The 14,362-nt window shown below is 33.4% G+C and overlaps 1 protein-coding gene across 1 annotated transcript in view; it reads left to right on the top strand.

Annotated features, from left to right (window-relative positions):
* PTPRQ (protein tyrosine phosphatase receptor type Q) overlaps positions 1–14,362 on the top strand; it is a gene marked incomplete at its 3' end in the record, with an annotated part of 169,603 nt that overhangs the window by 138,113 nt on the left and 17,128 nt on the right. Inside the window, exons 36-38 of the mRNA XM_084255469.1 lie at positions 5,664–5,690; positions 6,349–6,430; positions 9,816–9,906. Of these exons, the coding sequence (XP_084111595.1) occupies positions 5,664–5,690; positions 6,349–6,430; positions 9,816–9,906 (200 nt within the window). The remainder of the gene's footprint in view (positions 1–5,663; positions 5,691–6,348; positions 6,431–9,815; positions 9,907–14,362) is intronic.

Below are 14,362 nucleotides of genomic sequence, written 5' to 3'. Positions count from 1 at the left end.
ACTTAATAAAACTCTTCCTCGGTATAAATCATTTTAGTTAAAGCAGACATGATCTTCTTCCAAATCTAGTTTTTTTGAAATTGCTTTCCAACCTCCATCAGAAGCGCTACAGTGTTTTCTTACCCTGCTAGCTGGTAGTTCAGACTATAAGGACTTCTTTTTACATGGTGTTATGTCATCTGTCTTCTCTTCATTAAGTCCTCACTAAGAACCTTTGCCCAACTCTTCACACAGCTGTCAGAAGGCTCTTCATTCCCTCTCTCTACTGCTTCTGCCTCATTGCCCCTGAGTATGCCCAGGGTTTTAATTGAGAATGCATGGTTGACAAAATAAAACATCTGTCAAGAAATTGTTTTCAAATGTATTCATGTGGGGAGAATTAATAGTAAGGAAAATGAACTCTTGCCACTCAGAAACTCTTATCTCAGCCCTAACACGAACAAGAATGCTGCTTTTCCATATGAATATAAAACTCCATTTTACTTTGGGCAAAAGAAATATCAATTGGGCACCTATCAAGTGTCAGGCACTGTTCTAGGCACTGGGAATACTGTGATGAAAAATAAAGTGGCATGGCCTCCAAAGAGCTGTCCTCCAAATAGCTGAGCTCCCTTCAAATCTACTTGTTCTCACAGATATATGGAGACATATTGTGAAAGTACTTAGGTACCATTAATTGATTGTTTTTCTGATTAAATAAGGAAAATACTGCAATACCTACCTAATACAGGTGGTATGTTTCTCTTATAATGTGAAGCTTGAGAGTCAGCTATATTAGTACCAGCCACTGCTTAGGATAACATTTTTTATTTATATTGAAGACAACAGAAAAATGACTGGTGATTTAATAAAAGAATGAGGGCTCGGAAAGGATAGCGTTTGAAAGCCTAATACAAGTAAAAACAATAGGAAAAACCAAAAATTAAGGTACCTATGCAAACACCAGATAAATGCTTTGGATAATAGAATATCATTGTAGAAATATATATAAAAGTGAGTTATTAATGACTTGATCAAATATATAAACTAAAAACTCTAACATAGTATTTTACAAAACCTGGGAAGATTAATTAATATGTTTTTACCAGAGATAGATTCTTCACAAAATTATTATTTGAACAGAAAATATGTTAGTGTGTACAAATACATATTTTTACATCAAGGTGATAAAATTTGAGGGTTTTTTTTTTTAAAACTAATCCTCCATGTTTAAGTAGAAAACAAATTCTCAATTTGTTCTATGCCACGGCTAACATTGATACAAGCTCCTCATCTATAGACAATCATCTATGACTTTTTATTTGGACTATATTTTAATTCCCTATAGATTTCAACTAATTGACCTTAAGGGAAAGCTGAGTCCCTGTGACAATATGGTCTTCAATCACCACTGCCAACATAAATAAATGGTTCCTCTCTGGATCTATCAAGAGTAATCTGAGTGGAATTTAAGTTTTTGATAGACTTTTAAAAAAATGAGCCCAGACATGAAATAAAACCCTTTTCCATAAAAGGGCACAGGATTTAAGACAGCTAAGAGTCATGTAATAAAAAGCATTTAGACTTTTATATATTGTAAAGTGGTCCATTATCTTATTAAAATCTGGACCCTGCCCAAATTGATTTATAAACTAATGAACTGAATATTAGCTGACCTTCATTATTTTAAGTGAATAAAATAAGAGTACGACAGCAGTCTAAATGCTTTCCATTTAGCAATTTTTGTTTGTTTTTTAAAGTGTTAACAGAGAAGTTTTCTGTTTGAGTGTTTCCACAGATCACTTGATTTGAAAATAGTGACTCCTGAAATAACATTGTACTTTCATGCACAGTAATTTCTGTGTTTTTTAATCCTTGTCTAACCAAACAGTTTTTCCTAAACTGATTTAATTACCTCAGCAGTGATAAATCATTTCATTTTTCTCATATTGTGCCCCACTTTCTTTTCTAATACCCTATATAAATTGTTCAAATTAATAATCTTTCCTATTAGAAAATTATACTTTAAAACCTCAAGGAAAACAAAATTTAGAATGCAGCCAATACTTTAGGGGAAAAAATATACTTATACAATATGCCTAAGATCAAAGTAATGATATGGAAATAAAGACAATAGTAAGAAAAATTTGAAGTTTCATTTCATTCAAAATAGGTGACTTAAGTCCATTTTGGCATGTTTAACCTGTCCAGGTAAATTTTCATGATTTCAATTCACACAGTTCTAACTAAAAATAGACTGGAAAAATATAATAAAATTTAGACTATTAGAAGCCTTATTTTTCAAATTATGGGAATACAAATATGAAGAATAGGTAACATAAAACGATTAGGTTTAGGTAAAGTTATAGAAAAGAAAGTAAATACACTTCTAAATGTTAGATGATCTGATATTACTTTGTTTATATTCAAAAACTGTTCATTAATGCATTTTTTGATCGCCTTTACCTAAAACTTTGATTAGATTAGACCTCTGAGAATTTGCATTTGTTTAACATTTTAGTGGCAAATTCATTCACTCGAGATAGTTTTATAATATCAAGAGCACAAGTATTTAGCTTACTCTGTATCTTAGTCTGAATTTATCCACAACTGTATGTTTAACAATTATTTATTCATTGTTTGATATGAATAAGATTATGAGGGAATTGTAGGAAGCCAAGTGATAATCCTGCTCCTGTCTGCAGGTGTACAGGAATCTTAGTGCATGTATCCTTAATACCTGATATAAAATAGTCACGATCCAAGTGGGAAGGTGATTAGTCATTAGAAATTTGGTTTCACAGAAAGAAACAAACCAAAAGTATTTTTTCAATAGAACAGGTTAATGTTCATGGAAGAGTTAACATTTGAATCAGCTATTAAGGAATCAGAATCTGGCATGGGGAAACACCTGGAGAAAGACAAACTGAGAGGAAGAGATATTATTGAGAATATCTGGAGTGTAGAATGCGTGGAAGAAAGTATTAAGAAAAAATATTAGGAATGTGGGTGTGAGAAGAAATGATTTCACATGATTGCATAAAATACTAAATTATTATAGTCATTATATTAGAGATTCATTTAGGATCTTGATTTGAAAGCTAGGAAACCATACCTGGATTTGAAATCTAGATATTTGTGACTACTCAATGCAAGTAGTGAGTTTCACAAGAATAAATGAGAAATATTGCTTTGAGATTATCCAGTTTTAAGAGAACAAATACAGAATATTCTTTAGGAAACAAAAAAATTACTTCCTATCAGTATCAGTAGTAGAACAGTATGGGTTAGGGGATATTTAGTAATGTAAAATAAATTGAAATAATAATTTCAATTTATATATGTAGTGACAGTAACTAACATCTGTGTATGACTTCCAAAGACAGGGGCTTTTCTAATCATTTTAGATATATGAGCTTGATTTACATACCTATTTTCCAAATTGGGAAAGTAAGGCACAGGACGATCAAACAACTTCCTCAAAATATTGTTGCTAGTAATTATTGGAGCAGGTTTTTAAAGCCAATAAAGGTATCATATTTTACAATAATAAAACAGAAATTCTTAAATAGCCACCCAAATACAATAGCTACCCACTTAATGCTTTAAAAGGTATCTTTTAGTTTCAGTATGATTTACGAATATCTTTAGAGAGCTCTTTCAAATGAAAATAAAAATAAGAATGGTAAAAAAAAAAACTTTCTGTAGAGATTTTCACTGAAAAGAAGTTAACTTACAAGAAAAAAAACACTTTATAATTCATAAATGAGAACAGAGATAATTAATGGAAAAAGGCAAGGATGTGAATAATAATATGGAGCTTTAGTTATTTCTTCCTCATTTATATTTTAATGTGATTGTTTATGTGTACTGTCTCTTGGGTATTTCATAAGTGTGCCCTGATTCTCCAAATGACTTATTGATGGCTGCCCAGAAACTAACTCTGTTTTAGATTCTAGCTATCCCAGTAAAAATATTTTGCCAGCACAGCTTCAATCCTGGATCCTCTGAGAAAAGAGAAAATCTCCCCAGGATAGGATGGCAGTCTTACTGAGTGACCAATAGCCTGTCATTAAATCAGATGTAGTGTGTTTGAATTTCACCAGTCACAAAGTGAATAATGTTCCCTGTTATAAAAGTGATTTCCATGTAACTCAAGGATTTCCAATTTCCATATAGTAGGAGGGAAATTGATCTTGCTAATTCAAATATCTTATTTCTACTTAAGCTCAGTTAATTAAAATTTCTCCAACTTATCCGCCTTTCCTTTTCTATTTCTCAGCAACATGGCATCTGAGATGACTTAGGTACTGTGGGTCTAGCCGATGCTTGTTTTTTTTCCCCTGTGCTGGGCTTTGCTGAGAGGTGATTATTTCTAACAGCAATTGATTATTGCTTTGGTCCTCACTGCACTTTTTGCTATTTCAGAAGTTTTTCCAGGGTCTGTAATTTACTGTCTGCCTGTTTCAACATCATGGATTTTTCTGATACAATAGTCCAGACAGCTATCTCATTGTATATCTAGTTAGGATTTGCCTGTTGCTTAGAATCATGCTGGAATTCAGGGGAAACCCACAAACTTATGTACCAAGACAGCTCAGACTTGCAATTTCATTACTGTGATGCCGTGTTTGATAATAGGATGCTCTGCCAGGTTATACACTGGCAAGCTGGAAATACATCCTTCTACTTAGAACACATCCAGCATTAACCAAGAATTCTATAATTTTTCTTGGTAATACGCCCTCCAACAACACCATGGAGGTAATACCTCCTCCACCAAGAAGGTAATACCTCCTCCAACACCACCAATACCTACATTGCAATAAAATATATGTCCTTTTGACTCATGTCTTCTGTCTCTGCATGCACCCTTAGTGATCATTTTCGTAACATTTATTCTCATTGTTTTTTTTCATTCATCCTTTTCTTCAAAAACCAACATCCTCTTATAAAAAATTTTTCACTTAAGGAATAGAGTAACATCCTTAGCCATACTTAAAGTATTTGGAACTTTGAACAAGTGATATATTTTTATTTTACTTCATTATATTTTGTGCCTTTTGTGGTTATTTGCAGTGCTAATTGGTTGTGCATGACAAACATGTTATTAAAATGTGCTCATATATGTGCTGCTTAGTGTATTTAGCTGTTAAAAAATATTTCATTTTTTCCAGACTATAAATAACTTGACCAATGAACTTTCAGCAAAGATATGTCTAAAGTAACTGAAATGATTATGCTCTTATATGATTATATGTTCATCAGATTCACCCATGAAAGAAAACTTAAGCAATCTGATGTCATTTTTCAAAGCTTCATTCCCTCTGTTTCAGTATTCTTTATGGAAAAAGAAAACATTTTTAAATTCCATCTGAACTCTCTTAGACCATTGAATATTAAGCAATATATTAAAAAGTGAATTGTCTTTCATGTTCTGGCCCCAATACCTAACAATATAAAGAATACCCTCTTAATTTGAGAAACTAAATTATTATTTGGCCATATTTGGGTCCACATAGTATAATTTTAAAATATGAAATAAATTTAAAATAAAGATTACTTATCAGTTTAACACATTGATATATTACTGATTTATTATATGTTGCTGCTTTTAATCTAGAACACTTTTAGAAGGAACTGTACCTCAAAACTCAATGCATTTAACATAATCTCTGTTGCAGGTTACTTAGTTATAGAAAATCTATAAGGTAAGTTTGTTAAATAAATGTTCTTCTCTTTGAATATCAACTTTAGAGTCACTGATTCAGTGAATCTTAATGTGTGGTTCCTTTTTGTATGTTTGTTAGAAAAACCTCCAAGCTGGATATAAATCATAAAAGCATGACTAATTGCATGGTAACTGGAGAAATGCTTTCTCTCTCTCTGGGGTGAAGCCTGCATGTCTGTATTTTAGCTTGGGAAGTAATACGGGGATATTTAAACTCTTTGGGGTTTAAAAACCATGTCATTATGAGAATGAGGTCACTGCAATATTTTATATCTTCTAAAACCTTATAATGTATAAAATGTTTTCTGTATGACAAAGAGGTATTATGTGCTTTAGAAATCAATGATAACTTTATGCCCTTACATTTACTTGAAAAACTTTCATTAAAATGTTAAATAATTGATTTAAAGTCACTCAACAATGGAAAGAATTTTGTACCATGAATACAAAGAAAATGAACTCCAAGGGGAAAAAGTTATTTTGTAAATGTGGCAGCGTGACTTTCAACGACTGTGTGACTTCATGGGTTTTGAAATGTCTCTTATTCTTTAACTGGCTAACCATCCAGCCAGTGCCCGTGCTAAAGTGAAAGAACTCAGTCTAACGTGGCTCCATTTTATACTTCTCTTTACTTTGAGGCCAATAAGCAAGAAATCCTTCCTGCAACATGTTGAAGAGCTTTGCACCAACAACAACCTAAAGTTTCAAGAAGAATTTTCGGTATGTTACTAGCAGTTGTCACAACATTGCCAGACCTCCAGTCGTGTCATGTGTCACATTTCATGTCCATTTTAAGCATACAAGGCCACGAAGACTCTGGCCTTGATAATCAATACCCAATTACCAAGTTGATTGTTTGGATAGTAATGTTACACTTAGCTGCTTCTGGTGCAACCTGAACAGAATTATTCACCTACTGTGTTAGGAAAAGGTGGCTTTTCTTCAAACCTGCCCAGCCTGGGCTGCCTGGCCTCCTTTCTTCTTTGCTCTTTCATCCCAATTAATTTGTTTTTGTATTGAGGTTTAGGTTCTACTATTAACGTCATTTTATATTTAAATAATTAGTTTAAATTTTAGACTAAATCCATTTCACGTTTGCCTGCTTCATTTATGCTAATGGTCTAGATGAACCTGAAAATAGAACTTGATCTTTCCAGATACTTTAAAAATAATTTTCTACAATTGCCCCCCCATATCAAATAGATATATATTAAAAAAAACACCATAAAACAGATAAAGGAAGTTCATGTTTTACAACATCTATTTTTAAGTTGCTATGGAGTAAGTACTCTATCACATTATGGAGATTATGTAAAATTAAGAACTTATCACCCAAAACTATATAAAATTCAAAATATGCAATTGCTTTTAGCATTTTATATATCTATAAAATTGAAATTGTTTAAACATACAAGGCAGATAGCAGTTATTTTAAGATTGGTAAGTATCTTTCCTAACTGAAAGGATGATTTTTATATTATAAAAAGAAAATGATGATTTTTACATTATAAAAAGAGAATGAATTCCTAAATGTCACCCAAAACTTTATTTCTATGATTCTTCATGAAATTTTTAGTATGTGAACTTATGAAGCAAGGAACCAAACAATCAGCTTGAATAATTCAGGATTATAATATTTCAGTCTCTCAGGGAATAAAAACAAAAATGTGAGAAGATTAATAGTATTTCCTACAGCATTTTAGCTATGCTTCTTAAATAATATTGATCTGGACTTAAGAAAATCATTGATACCACATCAAACTCTTCTAGCTTTATATAACAAGAACTCTGAATTTTTTCAGAAGTATACATGTCATTTCCTTGGAATACTAGTGAATATAATTACAATATGCATGACTGAGTAAACAAAAAGTTTTCACATATCTAATTTTTTTTAAAGATTTATTAATTTTTATACAAGAATGGGGGTACAGGCCAGCTGCTTGGGAGGGTGAGAGGATTCACCAGAGACAAAGTGGGGAACAGAACAGACAGACTGATGAAATACACTGCTGAGGGGAGCAGTGGGCGAGACAGGAGAGATCTGCCTCACCATGTGGGATTCTCGCCAGCCGGCCGGGATCGAACTCCCACTGCAGAGGCTGCGGACAGCTTCACAGTGCAGCACTCAACCGCCTGAGCCACCAGGGAGGCCCCCACATATCTAATTTTAATAAAGTTTCTGGTTTAAGTTTTTTTGCAACTTAAACTTGGCTGTTTATAGAAATATATAGGTAGCATGCATTATTTATATAAAGATGTTTATATAAGGGACTTCATTCCTAAAATCACTTTTATCCTGAAGCTATACTTTTTAAAGCAAAGTTATGTTTTAATAAGTAAATGCATATTTGATGTGTAGACTTGATAAATCTTATATCTCAAGTGATAGTCATTTATACCATAAATACTTAAAGGCTCCTACTATGTGATCAGCATTGCATTTAGCACATTGCTACATATCAATTCAGCACTTAGTAGCTAAGTGACCTTGGGCAAATCATTTAAGTTTTCTAGGTCTCAGTATTCTCTTTTATGAAATGATAATATCTACCTCATTGAATGCTGAATACTAAAATAATTGAATATGTGTAATAATAAGAATAGTGGCTGGCACTGGATTAGCTATTATAGTAATAATTTCTACCATAAAGATGCTCATGTTATAAGAATTACAGACTCATTTAAAATTACAGTTACACTGTATCTTGATAGAGGTAAGCATGAAGAAATGAAAATCTATTCTGCTTAACAATCAGGAAAAAAAAACCACAGAAAGGTGACCTTCAAGATGAATTTCAGGATGATCAGGGGTTGAACAAGTAAATAAAGGGGAAATGCCATTCCAGATAGAGGGAACACATTCAAAATCACAAGGAGGTAGAATAGTCCAACTAATTCATCTGTGATCCCAAATCAAGAAGAAGATGGTTAAGGTCCTTTGTGTCCCCCCAAAAAATAAGGCTGCCCAATATAATATCACTATCCGGCAGTCAACCTGGTAATTGAGTATCAATTATCAAAGCCAGATTCATATAATCTATAAGAGGAATCTTCTCTGTGAAATAATTACAAGCATAAGTACCACTTTTCAGGTGATTTCTAATTCATCTTTTCTTCCTCCCCACTTTTCTTTGTCTCTCACAGATGTACTTACATATACTCTCAGAACCTTGAGGAAGCTAGTCTGGGATTCCTCACTTTGTTAAGAAAAAAATTTTTAAAGGCACTGGTGCTAACAAAGCAGACTTCAGCTGCACACAGTTTCCCTGTCCTGTAGCACATACTTACCTGCTAAGGATTGTCCTGATTTTCTTCCTAAGGGAAAATAAAGGAGAAAGGAGAATTAGTCAATTAAATGAAATAATTTATAATGATGATGAAAAATATAAAAGCAAGCATTTTAACACTTGGTAAAGAATTTGGCAAGTTAAGACTGCTAAAAGGGAAAAACATAAATTCCATAAATGCAAGCCATTATTACTTAAAGGAGCATTAAACACCAGCTTTCTTAATGCTGTATAGGCACTATCATGATTTTTCACCAAGATGTCAATAATAGATCTCCTTATACTTTCACCAGTGTTTGTAATTCTTTATTTCACCTTTGCATTCTGCTATCGATTTAACAATGCCTACTGAGAGCAGGGCTTAACCTTTGGCATCTTCTCAAACTGACCAATGTTGTACCAATTAATAGGCATGAAATCACACTGCCCAAGTAGAAAAACAAAAAATAAATCACTGAACTCCTATTCCCTACTAAGTAGACATTAAAATATTATATGATGCTCAGTATGTACTCAATAAAACCATTAAAGTATGGAAAAGTGTTATTAAGATGGTTGTTGTATATTAGAGTTTCCCAAAGCAAAGAAATTATCCCATAGAGAACAATAGCCCAATTCACCAATTTTATTCAGGGTACTTATGAAGAAATTTATGTAAATTCATTACTGCTAAGTGGGCCTTATTTCCTTAGTTATGAGAGGTGTTTATTTTATTTTAAAATAGAAGGATTTAGAATGAAGAATTGTTTTTTACTATGTGGAATTTTTTGATTACTTTTGAAATAAGAAAGCTTTGCAATGCTTTCATTCCATAGGAATTACCAAAATTTCTCCAGGATCTGTCTTCAACTGATGCTGATCTTCCTTGGAACAGAGCAAAAAACCGATTTCCAAATATAAAGCCATGTATGTACTTTAATTATTTCTAGTTTTGACTATGAAGTTTTTAAAAATGATAAAAAATGCATCTTATTTTTTTAATTATTACATTTCTTTATAAATTATGATGTTTGTTATTAGTTGTGATTTTCAAACTGTATCTCTTTTGATTTGCTAATGTTTATTATAGTTAATGTACATGGTTTTCAACCTGTTAACACAGGTTCACTTATGCAGGTGCAAGAAACAGTAGACCTATTAGTTTCTTTGCTTGTAATTTAACCCAAGAAACAAATCATAGAGACATAGTTTTAAATAAAAAAAGAAAATTCACGTGTAAATTTGTGCATTCTTTTCCCTTGACAGCATAGTTGTGTGTCTTATGGGATATAAAAAATGCATTGCAAAATATTTATTGTGATCTGAGTAAATGTGTACTGATTGGTACTGCCAGGGTTTGCCTTACTAGTAAATGTGGCTCCATTTTTTAATCAATAAGGAAAAAAATACTGCTCTAACAACTAGTAGTGATGTGAAAGGAAAAAACATAAAAACCCTGTTAATAATTGCTGTATGAGCAAATGGACCAAAAAAGAAAGCAGGAACAGCTATACTTATATCAGATAAAACAGATTTCAAACTCAAAAAGATAAAAAGAGACCCCAATGGTCACTACATTATGATCAAGGGGACAATACTTCAAGAAGAAATAACACTCATTAACATATACTCACCAAACGAAGGAGCACCAAAATATATCAGACAACTGTTGTCCTCTCTGAAAACAGACATCAGAGAAAACACATACGTAGTGGGAGACTTCAACACACCACTATCAACAATGGATAGATCAACAAGACAAAAAATAAATAAAGAAACCAAAGCTCTAAATAAGGACCTAGAGCAATTGGGCTTAACAGACATCTATAGAACACTAAACCCCAAAAAAACGGAGTACACATTTTTCTCAAGCGCACACGGATCATTCTCCAGGATCGATCACATACTGGGGCACAAGACAAACATCAACAGATACACCAAGATTGAAATCATATCAACCATCTTTTCTGACCATGAAGGCATCAAACTAGAAATAAACCATAAAAAGAAGGCAAGGAACTTTCCTACCTCATGGAGATTAAAAACCACACTACTGGAAGACCATTGGACTAATGAGGAGATCAAAGAAGAAATTAAAAAATTTTTTGAATTGAACGACAAGGAGGACACCAATATCCTAAATGTATGGGATGCAGCAAAAGCAGTAATAAGAGGAAAATATATAGCAATAGAAGCTCACATCAAGAAACAAGAAAGAACGCAAAGAAACAACCTAATCTCGAAGCTCAAAGATCTAGAAAAAGAACAACAAAAAAACCCCAAAACCAGTAGAAGAAAAGAAATAATAAAAACCAAAGCAGAAATAAATGAAATTGAAACTAAAAAAACAATCCAAAAGATCAATGAAACCAAGAGCTGGTTCTTTGAAAAAATCAATAAAATAGACAAACCCCTAGCCAGGCTCACAAAGGAAAAAAGGGAGAAAGCACAAATAAACAGGATCATCAATGAAAGAGGAGAAATCACAACGGACACAGCAGAAATCAAAAGAATAATCAGTAACTACTATGAACAGTTATATGGAAACAAGTTTAACAATCTAGAGGAGATGGACAAATTCCTACAACTCTACAATCACCCAAAGCTAGATAAAGAAGAAATAGAACACCTAAACAGACCAATTACAATTAGCGAAATTGAAATGGTAATCAAAAACCTCCCCAAAAACAAAAGCCCAGGACCTGATGGATTTACAAATGAATTCTACCAAACATTCAGAGACGAATTAGTGCCTATCCTTCACAAACTCTTCCAAAAAATTGAGAAGGAAGGGACAATACCAAACACGTTCTATGAAGCCAACATTACACTAATACCAAAACCGAACAAGGACAACACAAAAAAGGAAAACTACAGGCCAATCTCCCTAATGAACACTGATGCAAAAATCCTCAATAAAATTTTAGCTATCAGAATCCAACAATGTATCCATAAGATAATTCACCACGACCAAGTTGGATTCATTCCAGGGGCACAAGGATGGTTTAACATCCGAAAATCAATCAACGTTATCCAACACATCAACAAAAAAAAATATAAAAACCATATGATAATATCAATAGATGCTGAGAAAGCTTTTGACAAAGTGCAACACCCATTCATGATAAAAGCCCTTGAAATTCTTGGGATACAAGGAACATACCTCAACATCATAAAGGCCATCTATGACAAGCCAACAGCCAGTATCATTCTCAATGGTGAAAAGCTGAAAGCAATTCCATTAAGATCTGGAACAAGACAAGGATGTCCACTCTCACCATTGCTTTTCAATATAATACTGGAAGTCCTAGCCAGGGCAATAAGACAAGAGAAAGACATCCAAGGAATCCAAATAGGAAAAGAAGAAGTCAAACTATCACTATTTGCAGACGATATGATATTATACATAGAGAACCCCAAAAACTCCACAGAAAAGCTAATTCAACTCATCAATCAGTTCAGTAAAGTGGCAGGATACAAAATCAACACGCAAAAGTCAGTAGCCTTCCTATACACAAACAATAAATCTGAAGAAGAAGAAATCAAAAAGACCATCCCTTTTGTTATTGAAACAAAAAAAATCAAATATTTGGGAATAAATCTAACAAAAGAGGTAAAGGACCTATACAAAGAAAACTATAAAACACTGTTAAAAGAAATAGAAGAAGACACAAAGAAATGGAGAGACATCCCCTGCTCATGGATTGGAAGAATAAACATTATTAAAATGGCCATCCTTCCAAAAGCAATCTACAGATTCAATGCTATTCCAATCAAAATTTCAATGTCATTCTTCAAAGAAATAGAACAATTATTGATGAAATTCATATGGAATCACAAAAAACCCCGAATAGCCAAAGCTCTCCTGAAAAAAAAAGAAGGGAATGGAGGCATCAGACTCCCAGACTTCAAACTATACTACAAAGCCATAATCATCAAAACCGCATGGTATTGGAACAAGAATAGACATACAGACCAATGGAATCGAATAGAAAATCCAGAAATAAACCCACAGGTTTATGGTCAACTAATCTTTGACAAAGGAGCAAAGACTATGCATTGGAGCAAAGAAAGTTTGTTCAATAAATGGTGCTGGGAAAACTGGGTCGCTACATGCAAAAGAATGAAGCTTGACCACCACCTCACACCATACACAAAAATCAACTCAAAATGGATTAAAGAACTAGACATAAGACCTGAAACCATAAAATATATAGAAGGAAATATAGGCGAAACACTACGTGATTTGCACATCAAAGACATCTTTACAGACACATCACCCAAAGCAGTGATAGTGAAGGCAAAGATAAACAGCTGGGACTATATCAAATTAAAGAGCTTTTGCACAGCAAAAGAGACAATAACAAAAACAAAGAGAAACCCCACCAACTGGGAGAACATTTTTGCACCCAACACTAATGATAAAGGACTGATCACAAAAATCTGCAAAGAGCTGATGAGTCTCAACAACAACAAAGAAAATAATCCAGTCAAAAAATGGGCAGAAGAGCTTAAAAGAAACTTCTCTGAAGAGGAAATGCAAATGGCCAACAGGCATATGAAAAAATGTTCAACATCACTTGTCATCAGGGAAATGCAAATCAAAACTACCATGAGATACCATCTTACACCAGTGAGAATGGCACATATTAAAAAAACTAGCAACAACAAATGTTGGCGAGGGTGTGGAGAAAAAGGAACTCTTCTGCACTGTTGGTGGGAGTGCAAACTGGTCCAACCACTGTGGAAAGCTGTGTGGAGATTTCTGGACCTACTAAACATAGAGCTTCCATATGATCCAGCAATTCCACTCCTAGGTATTTACCCAAAGGACACAGAAACATCAATTCCAAAGAACACCTGCACCCCTATGTTTATAGCAGCACTGTTTACAGTAGCTAAGCTTTGGAAACAACCCAAATGCCCAAAAATAGATGACTGGATCAAGAAGATGTGGTACATATATACCATGGAATATTACTCAGCATTCAAAAAAGATAAACACATGCAATTTGCTGCAACATGGATGGCGCTGGAAGGGATCATGCTCAGCGAAATAAGCCAAAAAGAAAAAGAAAAATACCGGATGGTCTCACTCATAGCAGGAATCTAGAAAACTTAAATAAGGGACCAGGAAAATGAATAACTATAAGAAAGTGAAAATCAAAATCAACAAAAAACTATGAACCAGAGACACTTTTAGGGGGGCGGGGGCGGGAGGGGAGGGATTGGGGTCAGAATGGGGGGCTGCAATTGTATGGGGAATATAACAATAAAATTTATAAAAAAAAAAAATAAAAAAAAAAAAAATAATTGCTGTATGTCTGAGAGTACATTTTTTGAATAGGTGTTTCTATCATCTACATTCTAACCCATTGTATTT

This window comes from Talpa europaea, assembly GCF_964194135.1.
Source record: "Talpa europaea genome assembly, chromosome: 15".
Classification (NCBI taxonomy): Eukaryota; Metazoa; Chordata; class Mammalia; order Eulipotyphla; family Talpidae; genus Talpa; species Talpa europaea.
Note: the sequence above shows the minus strand (reverse complement) of the source record. Positions and strands in the feature narration are given on the sequence as shown.